General features: G+C 52.8%; 1 protein-coding gene across 5 annotated transcripts in view; it reads left to right on the plus strand.

Moving 5' to 3' along the window:
* CACNA1D (calcium channel, voltage-dependent, L type, alpha 1D subunit) overlaps nt 1-16,317 on the plus strand; it is a 300,517-nt gene that overhangs the window by 257,292 nt on the left and 26,908 nt on the right. For 3 of the 5 annotated variants that reach the window (XM_005870306.2, XM_014542942.1, XM_005870305.2), the window contains 9 exons: nt 2,258-2,302; nt 2,712-2,840; nt 5,378-5,443; nt 6,865-6,956; nt 7,888-8,047; nt 8,611-8,738; nt 8,867-8,963; nt 10,489-10,591; nt 11,893-11,994. In XM_005870306.2, coding sequence (XP_005870368.1) covers nt 2,258-2,302; nt 2,712-2,840; nt 5,378-5,443; nt 6,865-6,956; nt 7,888-8,047; nt 8,611-8,738; nt 8,867-8,963; nt 10,489-10,591; nt 11,893-11,994 — 922 coding nt within the window. The remainder of the gene's footprint in view (nt 1-2,257; nt 2,303-2,711; nt 2,841-5,377; nt 5,444-6,864; nt 6,957-7,887; nt 8,048-8,610; nt 8,739-8,866; nt 8,964-10,488; nt 10,592-11,892; nt 11,995-16,317) is intronic. The other 2 variants (XM_005870304.2, XM_005870303.2) reach the window with 1 other exon arrangement.

Genomic DNA, 16,317 nt, shown 5'->3' on the forward strand with positions numbered 1-16,317 from the left:
CAGCCTTTGGCCCAGTGTGGCCGCTCGGTGCACGCCGCTTGATGTGCTGTTTGTTCTTGCCCTCCTCCCGTGCATGTTGTGCTGCCTTGTCCCCCCACAAATGCTGTCTCCTCCTCCTCTTTGCTTTTTTTTTTTAAACAAAAGAATATCCATGGTTTCAAGTCCATAGCCCAAGATTTGTCAACTTCAAAGACATCGATTGAAAGAGAGATGGGCACTTGGAAAGTCAGGGTGGCTGCTGACTTACCCATGTCAGAAGGAAGGGGGCGGTGCAAGGTCTGTCAGACTCGGAGCAGGACAGAAGCAGCAGCAGAAGGGGCCTGGCCAGCGCAGGTGGCCAGGAAGCGTGTCTTCCCCACCCACAGGCCCAACTCACAGGCTGTGTATAGACATTTCAAGTGTGTGCTGCAGAGGGCTCTGTCTTATGCCCGCTCAGGTCCCCTTGGCATAGGCGTCAGAGGTGTGCACAGGCATACACACTCACACACACTCACACACACACACACACACACACACACACACACACACACACACACACACACACACACACACACACACACACACACACACACACACACACACACACACACACACACACACACACACACACACACACACACACACACACACACACACACACACACTCTCTCACAGCCTCACATCCAGCTGCATGGCTGACCGAAAGCCTTCCTGCACACATTGGGAGACACCGAGAGCTCAGCAGAACTAATTCCTTCATTTGTTAAAGTCTTAAGTTGAATACCACCATCTGTCCCTTTCAGGAGATGTCAGTTGTTTGAGGTGAGATGATAGAAGAGGAGAATAAAAACGGTGACCTGGGGCTTGGGCAGACCCACTGCAGAGTTCACCTCCTAAGCACCCCAGGTGGCCCAGGAGCCCCTTCGTACAGTCCTGGGTGCGCAATCACGTTGCTGAATTTCAGTTGTGATGGGATGTGCCCAAATTTTTCCAGGAGTTTTGTGGAATTTTATTTTTGGTCTTAAGAGGCAGCTGTTGACAAGAGTGAGGCTTCAGAATGGAGCCGTGATGGTCCCTGTATCACTGGGGAGGAGGACCCATCAGATCAGAGTGCGTGTCCACAGCGCACACAGCCCTTAGCTGCACTGAGGCACCGTGCGTGTGGAAAGGCTGCCTTAGCAGCCGAAGCGCACGCTGCAGTGCTGGGCCCCAACCAGAAGGGCCTCCTTGCCTTGGGGGTCACCGGGTAGACCAGCTGCTTCCGCAGAGGTGCCACTCCCGAAGGGAAGCGAAAGGCCCTCATTCCCCGGTTCTTGTTCAGCCCTCCCTGTTTAATGTAAAGATGCCTCCTGATATTTGCTACAGTTTTCTTACATCCTCATTGCGTTTTCTGAAGCACTTATCGAGCATCGAATAAGTGCCAGATCCCATGCTGGGCACTGAGTGGAGTGAGGCAAGGTCCTTGCCCTCTGGGGGCTCCCAGCCTGAGGGGGAGGCAGTGATACAGGGCGGTGAGTGCTGTGATTCTGCACCCCGGGGCCCCAGCTCCAGGCGCCCTGCCAGACCTCTGCTGGGGCAGAGCTGCCGAAGCTCAGGGCAGGCTGGTCCTGAGCTGTTGCTCCCCAGTAGTCACACAGAGCTGAGCTTTGTCTCCCTTATCAGCAGTCTGAGCTGCCAGTGGGCAGTGAAGGGAAAATAGATCTCCTGCCCCCACTGGCTCAGTCTGTCCAGCTCCCCAGCAGCCTTGCCAGAGATGGCATCATGGGACACACACTGCCCAGGCGTGTGGCCCCAGGATCAGAGTGTGGTCCAGGGCGCCTGTGGGCCACAGGCAGCTGCCACTCCATTCGCCCCGTTTGGTAGAGTCATTCTGTTCCTCAGAGTTTGGTTGGCCCACTGCAAAGCAGTGAGTTCTGAGACCCACAGCTCAGATGCAGCGAAGAGAGCCAGGCTCCCCAGAAGACACACAGAGAGCCCCACTCTGCATTCTGACAGAGGGACAGCTGAGGTCTCGCAGCATTATCGTTCCTGGGCGCCTGTCAGCCCTGGAACCTCACATCCTGGAGGTGACTTAGAAAGGAGTGTGAGCCTGGGTCCATGGCTGCCCGCCCTCAAGTCCAGTTCCAAGCAGAGTCCCTGGCATTTTCTCAGGGAGGGAGCAGGTGTGTCGTCCTAAGACATTAGCCACACATTTTTTAAAGGGGGGAGGGGATGTCCTCCCGGACCACTGCTTCCTTCCCAGTTCATTAATTCCTGTTCAATCTTTGATTTCTTAAAGCCAACTGAAAGTGAAAATATCCCTGTCCCAACTGCTCCACCCGGGGTAAGACCAGCGACTAGTGCCCAGGGGCTGGGCCTTTTCCTCGAGTTTATTTGGCCATGTCGAGTTTCCCCAGTGTTTCTGTATTCTCCATGATTGTTCTTCCAGAACAGTGTCTGCAGTGGTTTGCATTCATCATCAGTGTCCAGTACTCTTGACCAGCCCAGCATTCACCTCTTAACACACTAGACCACGTGGACATGCATGTGCTGTGTGGACGCAGTTTTCCACGCCCTGTGTTGTTAGCATGTAACTTCTCCTTTCATATCATGCCTTTCAAGGTGAAAAGGCCCTAGAAACACATCTTCAGTTCTTACTTCTGTCACCTGTGTTTGCATCTGTTGCTGTTATTCTGAAAGTGTTGCATGTTCTACTTTCCATTGGGTTTGACCTCTCCATGATAACCCTTCAGAACTCTGAAGAGAGCAATAGAATCTCCATCACCTTTTTCCGTCTTTTCCGAGTGATGCGATTGGTGAAGCTTCTCAGCAGGGGGGAAGGCATCCGGACGCTGCTGTGGACCTTCATTAAGTCCTTTCAGGTAAGAGCCGGGCCACGGGCTTCTCTTTGTCTCTGAAGAGCCTATGCAAGTCGGTGATTGTCCCCCATCGTGGCAGATCCAGACTCTCTTCTGCATGACCACTGACCTCCTAGGTCACCTGACTGCCTGGGTCACATGACCACCTAGGACAATAGAGAATATGGAATGCTGGAGAGACCCAACCCTTTGTTACTTGGGTAAATGAAATAGGATTACCTCCTTAAAGGAAGCAGAAAAGAAAGCAGTAAGGACCTGCGCCTGAGAGTTCTGCACCATTTTCAACTCTGAGAGATGTGGAGCCTCTGAGTACTCAGTCTGGTCCTCCCCGGGTCCGGTGGTAAATGGTGATGTCCGAGAGCGTGCTGGGTCCCAGAAGACCCCAGAACCCTCACAGCCTCTTGCTAGGGTGGCTTCTCCTCATACGACTGCAATGGTCCTGTCAGCTGGTCTAGATACGAATCAGGGACCACTTCACCAGGGCCAGCACATCTCATCAGTGTCTTAGCCAGTGCCTGGGAGGGTAACGGAGTTGAGGACACTTAGGCATAAGCCAGGTCTCATCGTCATTTGTGATTCTTCAGGCTGGTCAGCCCAGTTCTAGTCTATTCCTGGACAGAACCTGGCTTCTCCCGTGCCTTCCAGCACCCCACCCGGTACTCGAGTCCTCTGGACTGAGAGCGGTATAGATTCTTGTTAGAAAGGTACACCCATGTAGGGAATTTGTAGATAGGCACAAGCATTAGAGAATGAATCTTATATCTTGTTTTATTATTATTATTATTTGACTATTTTAATTCAAAGGTAATAAATGCTCACATTAACAAGGGAAGCGATCCAAAAATATATAAAGAAAAAGTTCACACTGACCCCCACCACCTCTGAGGTGACCAGCATTGACATCCCAAGAAGCGTTTTTCCACAGTGGGTAGGATGTGAACACATAAGGAGGAGAAGGGAGTAGATCCAGGACCTCAAAGAAGGAAAATCACAAGTCCTGGTGGGGAAATGTAGGAGAAGCCAGAATGCAGCTCTGAGACAGGAAGGCGGAGCGGGGCCTGAGGCGGGTGAGCCTGGATCTTGGTAAGGGATGAAACCCTAGACCAGTGGTTCTCAACCTTCCTAATGCCACGACCCTTTAATACAGTTCCTTATGTGTGGTGACCCCCAATTTCATTGTTACAAATTGAACATAATTAAAGCATCATGATTAATCACAAAAACAATATGTAATTATATATGTGTTTTCCGATGGTCTTAGGCGACCCCTGTGAAAGAGTCGTTCGACCCCCAAAGGGGTCGCGACCCACAGGTTGAGAACCGCTGCCCTAGACAGTTGTTATTAATATGGAGTGGAGAAAGCATCAGTTTGTGAACTGCTATAAAAACACAATGAATTCATGTAATAATGTCATTCTTACTTTTAAAGAAATTGCTAAACTTTTTTAACAGATAAATTCATGTCATGGAGTAATAGTTCATAAAACCTGAGAAATGGTGCCAACAGAATTCGTAAATATTCCATAAACTAGGAAGAAAATGCATGTAGGTATAGGAAAGCCTGACCCTCACCCTGTGGACTCAGTGAACCGGTCCAGCCGCCAGGATGGTGTTACTGCCCCGGGCCAGTCACAGGTGCGGAGATGGCACACGTCGTCGGGAAGTGTCACAGCCACTGGCCTTTAGCAGACAGGAGAGGACGTCGATGCTTTAAACGTGTGCCTGGCATTAGGGCTAACAATCTGGGCATTCCCTGGAGGTATGCCAGGCACATGGGCATCTGTCACGTGGGATGAGATAAAACAGCAGTTGAAGAACACTGGGTCAGAGGACCAGGGTTCTGACCTGACGCACAGGCTCGTATCTGATGTTCCTAAGGAGAACCCAGGCTTGACGACCACCCAGGTAGCTCCTTTCTTCCCTGGCCCAACCCCCAACTCAGTGGTTCTTTCAGAAAGTGTGCATTTTAAGAAAAGTGTCTTGTTTTCTACAGTGACGGCCAGAAAGTGGTTCTTTCCCTCTGGCCCAGTAATTCCACCCCTAAGACTTCTCCTTAAGGGAGCACTTCAGCAGATGGCCAGGTGATGTTGCAAAGTGCTAGTCCTTGGCAAGGTGAACTACAGGAGCCCCCCGCTCCCATGCACACAGGCCCACACAAGCAAGTGGGAGCCATCTGAATGTCTGATCTGGAATGGTTTGATCCATTGTAGAGTTTTCACAAAGGAATCAGTGCTAAATGTAAGCATTATTATGAGAGTGGAGTGTCGGTGGTGACACTGCCTGGGGTTAGGGTACACTGTTCACGACTGTGGGAAGCTGTCCTGCCTGCAGCTCTGTGACACTAGGTGTGCACATGGCTGGCATCTTCAGGACTGAAGTCATTGTGCTGGGCTAGGGTTTAAAAAGTCCATTCTCTCTGTGATGTTCTTTCCATATAACATGGAAGAGAAAAGCATGTGGGCCCGTGTGGGTCTTCAGTCTGTACCGAGCAGCACGGGGACTAGAGGCCAGCGCTGAGCCGGGTGCTTCCTCTCTTCCAGGCGCTCCCGTATGTCGCCCTCCTCATAGCCATGCTGTTCTTTATCTACGCGGTCATCGGCATGCAGGTGAGCTCAGGGCCCCGTTCGCTCGGTAGTCCCAGATCTGGGGCAAGATGCACCTTCACCAGGTGGAATGGAAAACCAACACGACTGCTGCTTAAAAGAAAGATGTGGCTCTAAAGGAAGGAGCCTGTGACAGAGAGAGCCAGGCTCAGAAGAGCAAGGAGGGGTTGGACTAAGCCAAGAAAAGCTGGGTTTGGTGGTTCCACTCACCTCCACTCCGAGTCTTGGGAGAGTCAACTGATCAAGAAAATCCATAGTTGATTTTAACAACAGGAAATGCCAGACGCAGAGAAGCCAAGATTATCCTATTTTCTGCATCTGACCTGGGACCACTGTCTTGCCTCAGTAGCACCCTGAGGAGAAGCATGAGACCCAGTCTTCTGTGACCCGGCTGGGGGGCTACAGGCTACTGGCCAACTCCTCCCGTGGTGGGGAACAGGACGGGGTCTTCATCAACAGCAGCCCTGACCCAAAGCTGCAGTGGGCAGAGCCTCCAGGAGGAGGGGAAGGTGGGGAGCCCCCAGTGGAGCCAAACCTTCCTGGGTGGTGTCTGCCACAAACTCTGTGGGTTCGGTAGATACCCTCTTCCAGATAAGGGAGGGGTGCGAGTGTAAAGAGGTGGCGTGATTCCAGAGGAGAGAAGGGGTCATGCTTATTTCTTTTATTCCAAAGGCAGAGAAGGATTCACAAGTCGCTAGGAATCCTAGCAGGCATTAGGAACCAAGCGTCACATGCTAGGGTCCCTGTCATTCAACAGCATGTGCGCTGTGTGCCCTGAAAGGCCCTCTCTGGGAGGACACTCTCACCTAGCCCAGAGCTGTCTCAGAGAGCTGGGAACTGCATGCACGTACCACGTGGGAGGCTTAGCCTGCGCCATGTTCTCCTCAAATGTCAGTCTGCTTCTCTGAGTCCCACACGTATTTCCTAACTTCCCCTGACCCTGGAGGGCAAGCCCACCCTGCCCTCCGTGGCCGACGGCCCCACGCTGGTCTGCAGCCTGACCTTTGTGCACACCCGTCCTCTTAATTTCCTGGCACACCTCCGAGGCCTCAGTTCTGGGCCTTCAGCTCACTCCCAGGAGCCTCCCTGACCCAAGGCCCTGCCTGAGCTTTGCGGACCTCTCTGTGCCCCCCTGTGCAGCTGGCCCACCAGCTCTCATCCGAGGGCTGCTGCCTGGTGCTCGCTTTCCTGTCCCTCCTCCAGGGTCAGAACTCCCTGAGGGGAGAATGTATCTGCCGCCACGTGTTCCTGTGGTCAGCACAGTGCCCGGCACATCTTTGTGAATAAATGAGGTGCCCGGCACGTGGGAAAGCCCTGTGGGTGTGGATCGAATTTGAGTTAGTTCTAAATTCAGACAGGGAGAGTTTCTTTTTTTAAAATGACAAAATCTATTCTTTTTTTCCCCTAATAATTTCTCCACCTAGATGTTTGGGAAAGTTGCCATGAGAGACAACAACCAGATCAACAGGAACAACAATTTCCAGACCTTTCCCCAGGCGGTGCTGCTGCTCTTCAGGTGACGGAGCCCTGCACGGGGCGTGGCTCTAGCTGCGGGCTGCAGAGTGACAGAGGACATGAGTTACTCACCAGCGTGGCCGTTCCCAGTTGGTCCCGGTGGCTTTCTGTGCTTGTTTGTTTTGTGTTCTTAAGCAGAGACAATAACCGCTCAGCCACAGGGGAGTGTTGCTGGCTTGTAGAAACTGCTGTGTTCATTTCGACTGTGGTGGTTTAAGGTTTATCCCTCTGGGCGTTAGTGGGTCTACTCAGGCCACCAGGGAACTGGAAGGAGATGAGCGTACGCATGGGAGCACCCACTGAGACACAACCAGGAAGACAGAGGTTTTGCAGGAGCACAGAAGCCTTTTGCACAGCCAGTGGGGGCACATCGTAAGATGTGGAATTTGAAATTTTACAGGGTTGCTGTTAACCCCAGTTAATTAACTCTGCAAACAAGGGTGCCTCAAAGTGAGAGAACTTTCTAGAAATTATACAAGTAATTGATAAGGACTCCGTCGCCAGATAGCAAGCCATTTGCAAGTTAGGCAGTTTCCAGTCCTTGGCTTTTAACAAGGTGAACAGGGTCTTATCAAGTTGTCATATGTTAAGTCATTAAAAGAGAATAATCGATAAAAACTTTAACATAAGGGTTTAGAGAAGAGAAGGCACAAAACCAAACATCTAATTTTACAAAAAGAATTGATGTGCTCTTATCGATTGATATAAATCAAAGGAAGTTATAGCAGCGCCTCCACTTATACTGAAATAAATTGCATTGGAAAATAAATAGGAATTTCATATCTTCACTAATTCACACTGGCTTGTCGACAAATTCCTTAGGTGTTGCTGCAATGAGAAACTTTTTTTTTTTTCTTAAAATGTTGTAGAGATCTGAGCCTCAAATCCCTCTACGTTTACTAATAGCCCTTCCTTTGCTCGCTCTGAAAAAGGTGTGCGACCGGCGAGGCCTGGCAGGAGATCATGCTGGCCTGCCTCCCGGGGAAGCTCTGTGACCCCGAGTCGGATTACAACCCCGGGGAGGAGTACTCCTGTGGGAGCAACTTCGCCATCGTGTACTTCATCAGCTTTTACATGCTCTGCGCCTTTCTGGTACGTGAGCAGAAGGGCTCCCCTCTGAATAGGCAGGTGTGGTGTAGCATTTGGAATTCAGACCAGGGACGGTGCCCCGCCCACCTGCTGGGGGTATTCTGTGCTGATGAGCACCTCCCTCCACTTGGCAGGCTTGGCCGGTTTTTGTTTTAATTGTCAATGGTAAGCACCTTCCTTGTGAGCAGGGCCTCGAGGCTTTGTCACGGGCTTGGGCAGTCCCACTGCTCGGGACTGCTGGTTTCTTTATAAAAATGTCACAGCCCATGCACAGAGCAGTGACTTAAGAGTGTGAGTTATTTGGTAGCAGTGAAATGATAACACTGTTGTGTGCTTCGAAGATCCAGATAATTCATCCCCCTGCCCTCCCCTGGGACTATACCAAAGCCACCCCGGGAAGCCAGAAGTCTGCTTCCTCGTTAACCGTTCTCCGGGCGAGGTTTCTACAGCCGCTCTGGGGAAATGGGTTCACGGGTTCCGTGCCCCTATACAGAGGAAGCAGCCACCGGGGTCCGGCCCGATTCATGACTGCCGCTGAGGGTCCTCCCTCTGATTTGCTTTCACAGATCATCAACCTGTTTGTGGCCGTCATCATGGATAACTTTGATTATCTGACCCGGGACTGGTCTATTCTGGGACCTCACCATTTAGACGAATTCAAAAGAATATGGTCAGAATACGACCCCGAGGCCAAGTAGGTTGGGAAGGATGCCCTGGCTGTTTGTGGGGGCTGTTTCTGGAACGGGGGCTGTGGTTTGGGGAGGTGGGATGGACTGAAAGCTCAGCGCTGCTGCCTGGACCTCACGCTCTGCTTTGTCTCAGGGGGAGGATCAAGCATCTGGACGTGGTCACCCTGCTGCGCCGCATCCAGCCGCCCCTGGGGTTCGGGAAGCTGTGCCCACACAGAGTAGCCTGTAAGGTGAGTGTCCCCCTGGGTGTCTGACAGCCTCTCTTGCAAAGACTCCCTGGTTCATTCAGAAACCACTCAGTGACCTTCCCTCACACCTGCTGTCAGGCGCCCAGGATGCGGAGACGAATGACACGTGGTTCCCATCCTTGAGGCACTCCCAGGAGTGTCACTCGTGGGACACCCTGTCAGCCAACGATAGGAATAGGAGGGCAATTATGTCATTCGTCATTGGGTGAAGGCAGGGGACAGTGACCTTTGCGTCAGGCACAGGAGGAGAGACGTGGGGGTTTATTAGAGATGGAAGGAGCACAGAGAACTCTGAGCAGAGGCAGAAAATGGGGCGTCATTGGTACGACTGGAACAGAAGAGGAAGTGGTGGAAGGGCACAGGCGCACCCGGCGTGGCTGTGAGGAACCTTCCAGGCCATGCTGAGTTCCAGGGAAGAAGCACGGGTGGACTTCCGTGTTAGAGGGAGAAGTAAATGGGGGCAGGGGACACCCGGGAGAGCTGTGGGGACTGTCTGGGTGTGAAGTGACAAGAGCCAGAGTGAGGGCAGTGGGAGGGGAGAGAGAGGAGGTGGCTGAGGGCTCCACTGAGGAGGTGGAGTGGAGAAGACCGGGTCCCCGGGCTTTGCTAGCCTCTGTGCTGGTGGACGCGGCACCGTGCCCCCTGGCCGGCGCTCCTCTCCTGAGCACAGGTGGTGGCCGGGCATGGCTGCGTGCAGACCTCCCGGTCCATTTCTGCAGCTCTCACCTCAGACCCTGCTCCCTGGGAGCCCTGGCTGAGCTCACAGTGACTCACCTGGAGTCGGCTGCAGCAACCGAAAAGAAGTCCCTTTCTAAAAGGGAAATGCAGGGTTTGCCTGTGGAAAGTCTGCCCTGTGGGAACCCGGCCAGCCTGCACTCCAGGGTTGCTGGGCCGGTTCTAGACAGACCCAAGGTAGCAGAGTGGAGTCTACTGTGTATTTCCAGCTTTCAGAGATTTTCCCAGCCACACCCATTGTTCCCTGCCCCGAAGCACCGAACACTTGCAGAAACCATGTGGACTCCACAAGGGTCGCCCCAGGGCAGGTCCTTAAAGGACACTCTCTGTGTCAGGAATAGTCACGTAGCCCTGCTGTAGTTGTTGGAGGACCTGAGTCCCCTGCCCTGTGCCTGGCTCATTGTACCTGGCACCACATTTTACCCTCACGGCAGCCAGAAGGATGGTGCCCAGAATGGAGGCCTGATCACAGGACACAGGGAGAGCTAGTTTTTGAGAAAGGGAGAAAAACGCTGGGACAGTGAGATGATTAAACAATCAAGGTGAAACACCAAGAGCATCCCACGGGCCAGCATTTGTGTTTCATGACTAAAAGCTTTGATGTTTGTCGTGTCAGAGCCCCAGCTGGTAGGTGCTCCTCAAATGGCCGATGAGTTAAATTTTTAGGGTCGACTGGAAAAGAGATGAGGGAGAAACAGAGTAACTACGGGAAGGGCTGCGGCTGCCATCAGTCCTTCGCATGCTGGTAAGAAGCTTCTCTTTCTGTTTGCAGAGACTAGTTGCCATGAACATGCCTCTCAACAGTGATGGGACCGTCATGTTTAATGCAACCCTGTTTGCTTTGGTCCGCACAGCTCTTAAGATCAAGACGGAAGGTGAGCATCCCCTGGGAGCAGGTCGGGGGGAGAACTGGGAGGAGATGCCACCTCCCACCTGTGTTCTCCCGTCTGAGCCTTTCCTTGTTGAGGGGAGGCCCTGGGAAGGGCGTGGTGAGTGCAGTGAGAACCTTTGTGCTGGCGGACGCACTGTTCCCACCTCCCTCATCCCTCTTTTCCTTCCTTTATGCTTCACTTTGTCCCTGGGAGTTTTGAGGCGACTCATGCCACTGCTTACTAGAGAGCGACAATAGGTGGGAGATCAGGGCAGAGTCGGCACCGTCACCCCTCAGCTCCCTCCAACTGACTCTTCGTGCTTGTGTGACCTTTGGGAGGGGTTTTCCTGTCCTGAGCTGTAGGTTGTTTCTCTGTGGTAAGGAAAGGAACACACCTACATCAAGGGGAGTCCTGGGGATAAGGTGAGATGATGCCTGCAGAAGCCCCTCTGCAGTGCTGGCCCGTGGTGGGAAACACTTATGACCAGCGTCTTCCCAGCTGAGACCAAAGCACACGGGTCTTCGGGGCCACACTCAGCCCTGGTAGAATAAGCCTGGAACGTGGCCATTGCTGTTGTCTCGGTGGCAGCTTCAGAGGTGGCATGGAAAGCAATTGCAGCAGGAGGAGGGGTGACCATGAGGTGGAGAAGCAGAGACTGTGAGGGAGGAGGGGGAAGAGAGGCCAGCGGTGGACACTGCAAAGTCAGTGGGCAGCTGTTTTCCCGCAGCCCCGGAGCTCAGGGTGACTCTCTCCAGCAAAGCCAGTCCCCGCAAGCTCACGGGCTCCTTGCAGTGGGCTCCCCTGCACCTGGCCCCCACCTGCATCAGCGAGGGATGCAGGAGGCGGGATGGCCTTCTGCACTGACATGTCCGTTGAGGAGACAAACATCAGCACATCTGATAAGACCAAGATGATGCGGGTGCTACAGATGAGTCCACACAATGGGAATTGAAAGTCTTACGTGGGTGGAATTTAGTCTGGGTCTTCAAGGATAGAGGCAGGATTCGGCATTCTAGTTGGGAGCAGCGGGAAAGGTGTAGGTGTGGGCTTGGGAAGGTAGAACATGGATTCCAGAGTAAAACGTGGTCCTTCCCACGGTGGAGTGACTGCAGCTGTTAGGTAGTGTGAATGCCCCTGACCGGGGAGCCTGCGGGGAGGGGCACCCATCAGAGGGCCGTGCCGCCACCCGAGGGCCATGCTCCTCCCCAGGTCAGCTGGGGGGAGGGGGGAGCAGCACGGTCCCAGCAGAGGGATTGCTGACCAAGAAGCAAGGCTTGTTTTCTCCTCTTGCTCTTTGCATCCAGGGAACCTGGAACAAGCTAACGAAGAGCTGCGAGCTGTGATAAAGAAAATCTGGAAGAAAACCAGCATGAAGCTGCTTGACCAAGTTGTCCCTCCAGCTGGTGGTCAGTGCAATCTCTTTCCTAAGTAGCTCTTGGCCAGCACATGGGTTTCAGTGGTCGTGTCTGCCGCCAGCCCGGCTGCGGGTTGCTTTATGCATCAGCTAGGTCACTGAGGCCAAGCGCTAAAGAAAGCCGACGGCCCTCTGGCGTAGTTACTTGGGGTCATATGAGCAACATTCCCAAGGAGAGGCCTCAGCGGGAGGGGAACCAGACAAGGTGGCTGGAGCTGGGCTTTTCTGCTGGTGCGGGAATTAATGTTAGAGAGCAAGCCTGCTGCCTCAAAAGGAAAAGTCTAGAATTTTGGGGTCCAAAATGAAATCTTTAAAGCTAGTTTCCATATATCCTTTAACATATTGTTGAAAGCTTCTCACAAAAAAATGATAGCTGTCAGAAAATGGTATTTTCAAAATGTCCTTGTCAAGACTGAGTTTACTACCATAACTAGCAAAAAAAAGGTCCCTATCATTAGAATTTAAGTAGGGACAGAACTAACAGGCATGCTTTTTTCTTTCGTTATTTATCAAGAAATAACCGACTAAACTTTTTTCAGATTTATATATGTAAAGTCATACATATATAAAGTATATATATATAATTTATACACTGTTTTTCCACTTTCGTTTAAGTGCACATGGACTTAGAAGTTGAGGTGGTTGTTTTTCGACTTTTATTTTCACGTTTTAAAGGTGCAGGATCCGTTCAGGTCTGGACACTGACTCCAGAACCCTGGGCCAAAATGGTGGCCAATACCTCTCCCTCTGAGAGGGTGACAACCTCTGGCTCTTGGGGAGTGAGAGCATTGTGCTGGCCCGCTCTGGTCCTCAGCATGAAATGAGAAGCAGGATGAGCTGTTGTCACTGCAGGGGACACCCATAGCTAGCATGGTCATGGCTCAAAGCCGGGAAGATGGCCCACAAAGAAACAATAAAGGGGCAGCAAAAAGGCCCCCCAGACCAAAAAGAACAAAACCCTCAAACTCTCTGCCCCCCCCTTTCCCCCCGAGAACTGGTCCTGCACATTTGTCCACGGGAGAACTGTTACTGTTGTCCACAGAACTGATGCTGCACATTTAAAACAACTCTTCCGTTTCCTTCTTTTCTTTAGAGCTGCACACCCAAGTGCTCGCATGGCTGAGGTTAATCGCTTTATTAAAAATTGTCATAACAATGTGCTTGAGCTTTTTCTGCAGCCTCCATTCCTTTCAACGCTCAGTCTTTCAGAATATTCTGAAGCAATTCTGTTTTAGGGTGGTGGCATGGAATCAGAGTTATCTCTTGCCAGCTGTATTCCCCTACAGTGTTTCTCGAAATACAGATGCATGCTTCAGAATAGCGGTCTGGGCTGGCTGAGTAAACCTTCCCCTGAAACACCACCTTCATTACAAACTAGTCTCACGCACACGTCAGGGCCCATCCTGGCTAGACCCCCTCGGACAGCAGCCCGTGAAACTTCGTTTCTTTTCATGTGACTGGAAAAAAGTCCAGAATTTGGCTCAGGATCTCGGCTCCCTTCCTTTGAAAAAACTGACCAGCTTTTAGTTCTACTAGACGTCTACTAAAAGCTACATATTCTCCCGCATTCTTGGCCCAATGTCGGGCCTTGGCTTTTTCTCTGTATCTCTTTAAATGGAGTGGGTGTTAATCTATTTCAAAATGGCATTAGGTGGCACTGTGAAACCGGAAAGTAGAAAGGAGGGCTTCAGGAGGAACTGGGTCCTCCAGAAGTCCCGTGTCATGGCTTGTGTATGTGCTGGGATCATGTTGTCGGGCTGAGTCTCAGATAAGCGCTGCTGCCACTGCAGAAGATGGAAAGGCCTGGGTTTCTGGCTGCGGTGAGCAGACGCTGAGTGAGGTGCTGGGCAGCATTCTAATTCTGTCTCTTTGTTTTTGAGTCTTTCCCATGCTAGTCGGTCAGTGGTTCCCGCCTTTCCCTCGCCATGGCACACTTAGAAAGCGAGAATATTCATTCAGCCCTCCAGGCCAGCAAGTGGGTAGCTCCCACGGCTGAGGGGCTCGGTGTCCCCCCTGCTGTAACCTCGCAGAGAGCAGCAGACTGAGCCAGGCCAGCTGTCCCTGCGCCGGGACTGGCCGATGTGGGGTGGTCAGAGAGGCCCTTACAGACCTGGTGGCAGCAGGTGCCCGTCTCAGGAGGAGTTGCTGGCACAGTGTGATGTGAGGTGCCCCAGGTTGTCATGAGCTTGATAGTAAGGGGCCACTCAGGACGGAGCCCTGGAATACCAGCTGGGAACTTTTCTGTGCAGGAGGCTGTGGCTGGGGAGGCAGCCTGTCTGCTGTCTCCATCATAAGCCTGACGTCTCATTGCCCATCACTGACCCTTGCTCACGTTCTCCCCTCCGCTCTTGTCACGCATTTCTTGGGTCCTCCCTTCCAAGAGGCTCTCCTTGCTTTGGGCCTTCGCTCCTTGACCTGGCTCTTTGGCCCCTTTTCCCTAAAGAGCACTCAGAGCCGGCCCTACCCCTTTCTCTCTAGTCCTGAGCCCAGACACCCTTCCTGCATTCTTTCCTTCTCTTCCTTCCCTTCCTGTCCTGCTATGGCCAGGGGTGGGGAATGTCTGGCCCCGGGCCATATAAGGCCCGTGAAATCAGTTGCTCTGGCCCTGCGTTAAGGGTGAGTTAGTTAAATGTTTGACCATATATGGCAGGCTAATTTTTAAGCTGATAATTCGTATGGCCTGCGAACGATGCTATAAATATCCAAATGGCCCTCAGCAGAAGAAAGGTTCCCCACCCTGTGCTATGGCTTTCACTCTCCTGTTTTTAAGAGCTCTTCCTGGGCTCAGTCTCAGTTAGCTCAGCATCTCAGTGGAGCAAACCACGTGGCCCTTGCACCCTGCCCTGCAGAGCCCTGGGTGGCTGTGCTCTGCTCCATGTGGCCCCTCAGGGAGAAACACGTCAGCTTTTCCCCTGAGGACACTGAGGCCTGGCTCCAGGCCAGGGGAAGCCCAGACCCCCCTGCAGGAGCCCCTGGGCCCCTCCAGGCTCGCATAGTCCAGGCTGAAGGGAGATGAGGGTAGGCCTGTGCGTGCTGGGCCATCCCGCTGTGGAAGGAGGTGGTCTTCTGTGGAGAGAGAGGCATTTTTCTGCAAGCCCCCAGAGAAGGCTTGGGAGTCGACTGAGAGGCCGCTGTGGTGCAGCAGGCGGAGAATCCCCCGGGGCCCCAGGGATCTCTATGCAGTCAGCAGTCGGTTCCCCTCCAGATTGCAGCCCCGTAGCGAGAGAGATTTGTACTCTGGGAGAGGCCGCCCCACAGAAGAAGGTGGCCTGTGTGGCTGGAGGTAGGCCATCGCTCAGGGAGGTGGTGCAGAGGAGGAGGAGAGCTGGCTTGGCACTCATGTCCCAACCTGACTGGCCTGGGGCAAGTCCTTCAACCTTCTCAGCTGTCAGCGCGGGTGAGCAGATCCACCATCTCAGAGTTGTGGTTGAAGAGTCCGGGCAACCCGAGTGGAGCTCCCTGACTCAGGGCTTGGTACCTGTAGGTGCCCAATAGGAGGGGTGGCTGGAACTGGTGTCCAAACAGCCCCGGGCAAAACAGAGAGCAGCTCAAGGGCAAAGGTTGAAATGTGAAGACCCGCATGGTCTCTCTTCACCTCTCGCCTCCTTGCCCGCGAGGGCATCACTAGACCAGCCTGAGACAGGTGAGGGACCACGGTTTCACATGCTGCACAAGCCTGGGTTCACGTTGGTGGCCCCTGCACCCTTCCAGACCTGCCCAGCTTGGGTTTGGAAGGAATGCAACACGTTCTCGAAGTCCAACCACTCCAAGTATCTTCTCTCACAGTAACACTGAGTAGCTCTTGACCAGGGAGTTTGGAGAGGCAGCCCTGGATGGCCCAGCAGTGTCCAGACCAGGAGTCCTCAAACTACGGCCTGCAGGCCACATGCAAATACAAATATTGTATTTGTTCCCGTTTTGTTTTTTTACTTCAAAATAAGATATGTGCAGTGTGCATAGGAATTTGTTCATAGTTTTTTTTTAAACTATAGTCCAGCCCTCCAACGGTCTGAGGGACAGTGAACTGGCCCCCTGTTTAAAAAGTTTGAGGATCCCTGGTCCAGACAGAGACATCTCCCACATGGGCGCTAAACGAACCCCAGCCACGGTGCGTTAGGGAACACAGTGGGCCTCAGTGTCCCCCAACCTGTGTGCTCTACAATCTGTTGCAGTGGATCTCACTGTTGGGGGGTGTAAGATGATAGTGATTCTCGTGGCTCAGTCATCCAGCCCCCAGAATGAGGGCCACCCAAGCAGGGGGCTGCGTACTTCACATGCCTCTCCTCCTGTGGTCCTCACAGATCCTCTAAGAGAC

The sequence above is a fragment of the Myotis brandtii genome, unplaced genomic scaffold (genome assembly GCF_000412655.1).
Source record: "Myotis brandtii unplaced genomic scaffold, ASM41265v1 scaffold316, whole genome shotgun sequence".
Taxonomy (NCBI): domain Eukaryota; kingdom Metazoa; phylum Chordata; class Mammalia; order Chiroptera; family Vespertilionidae; genus Myotis; species Myotis brandtii.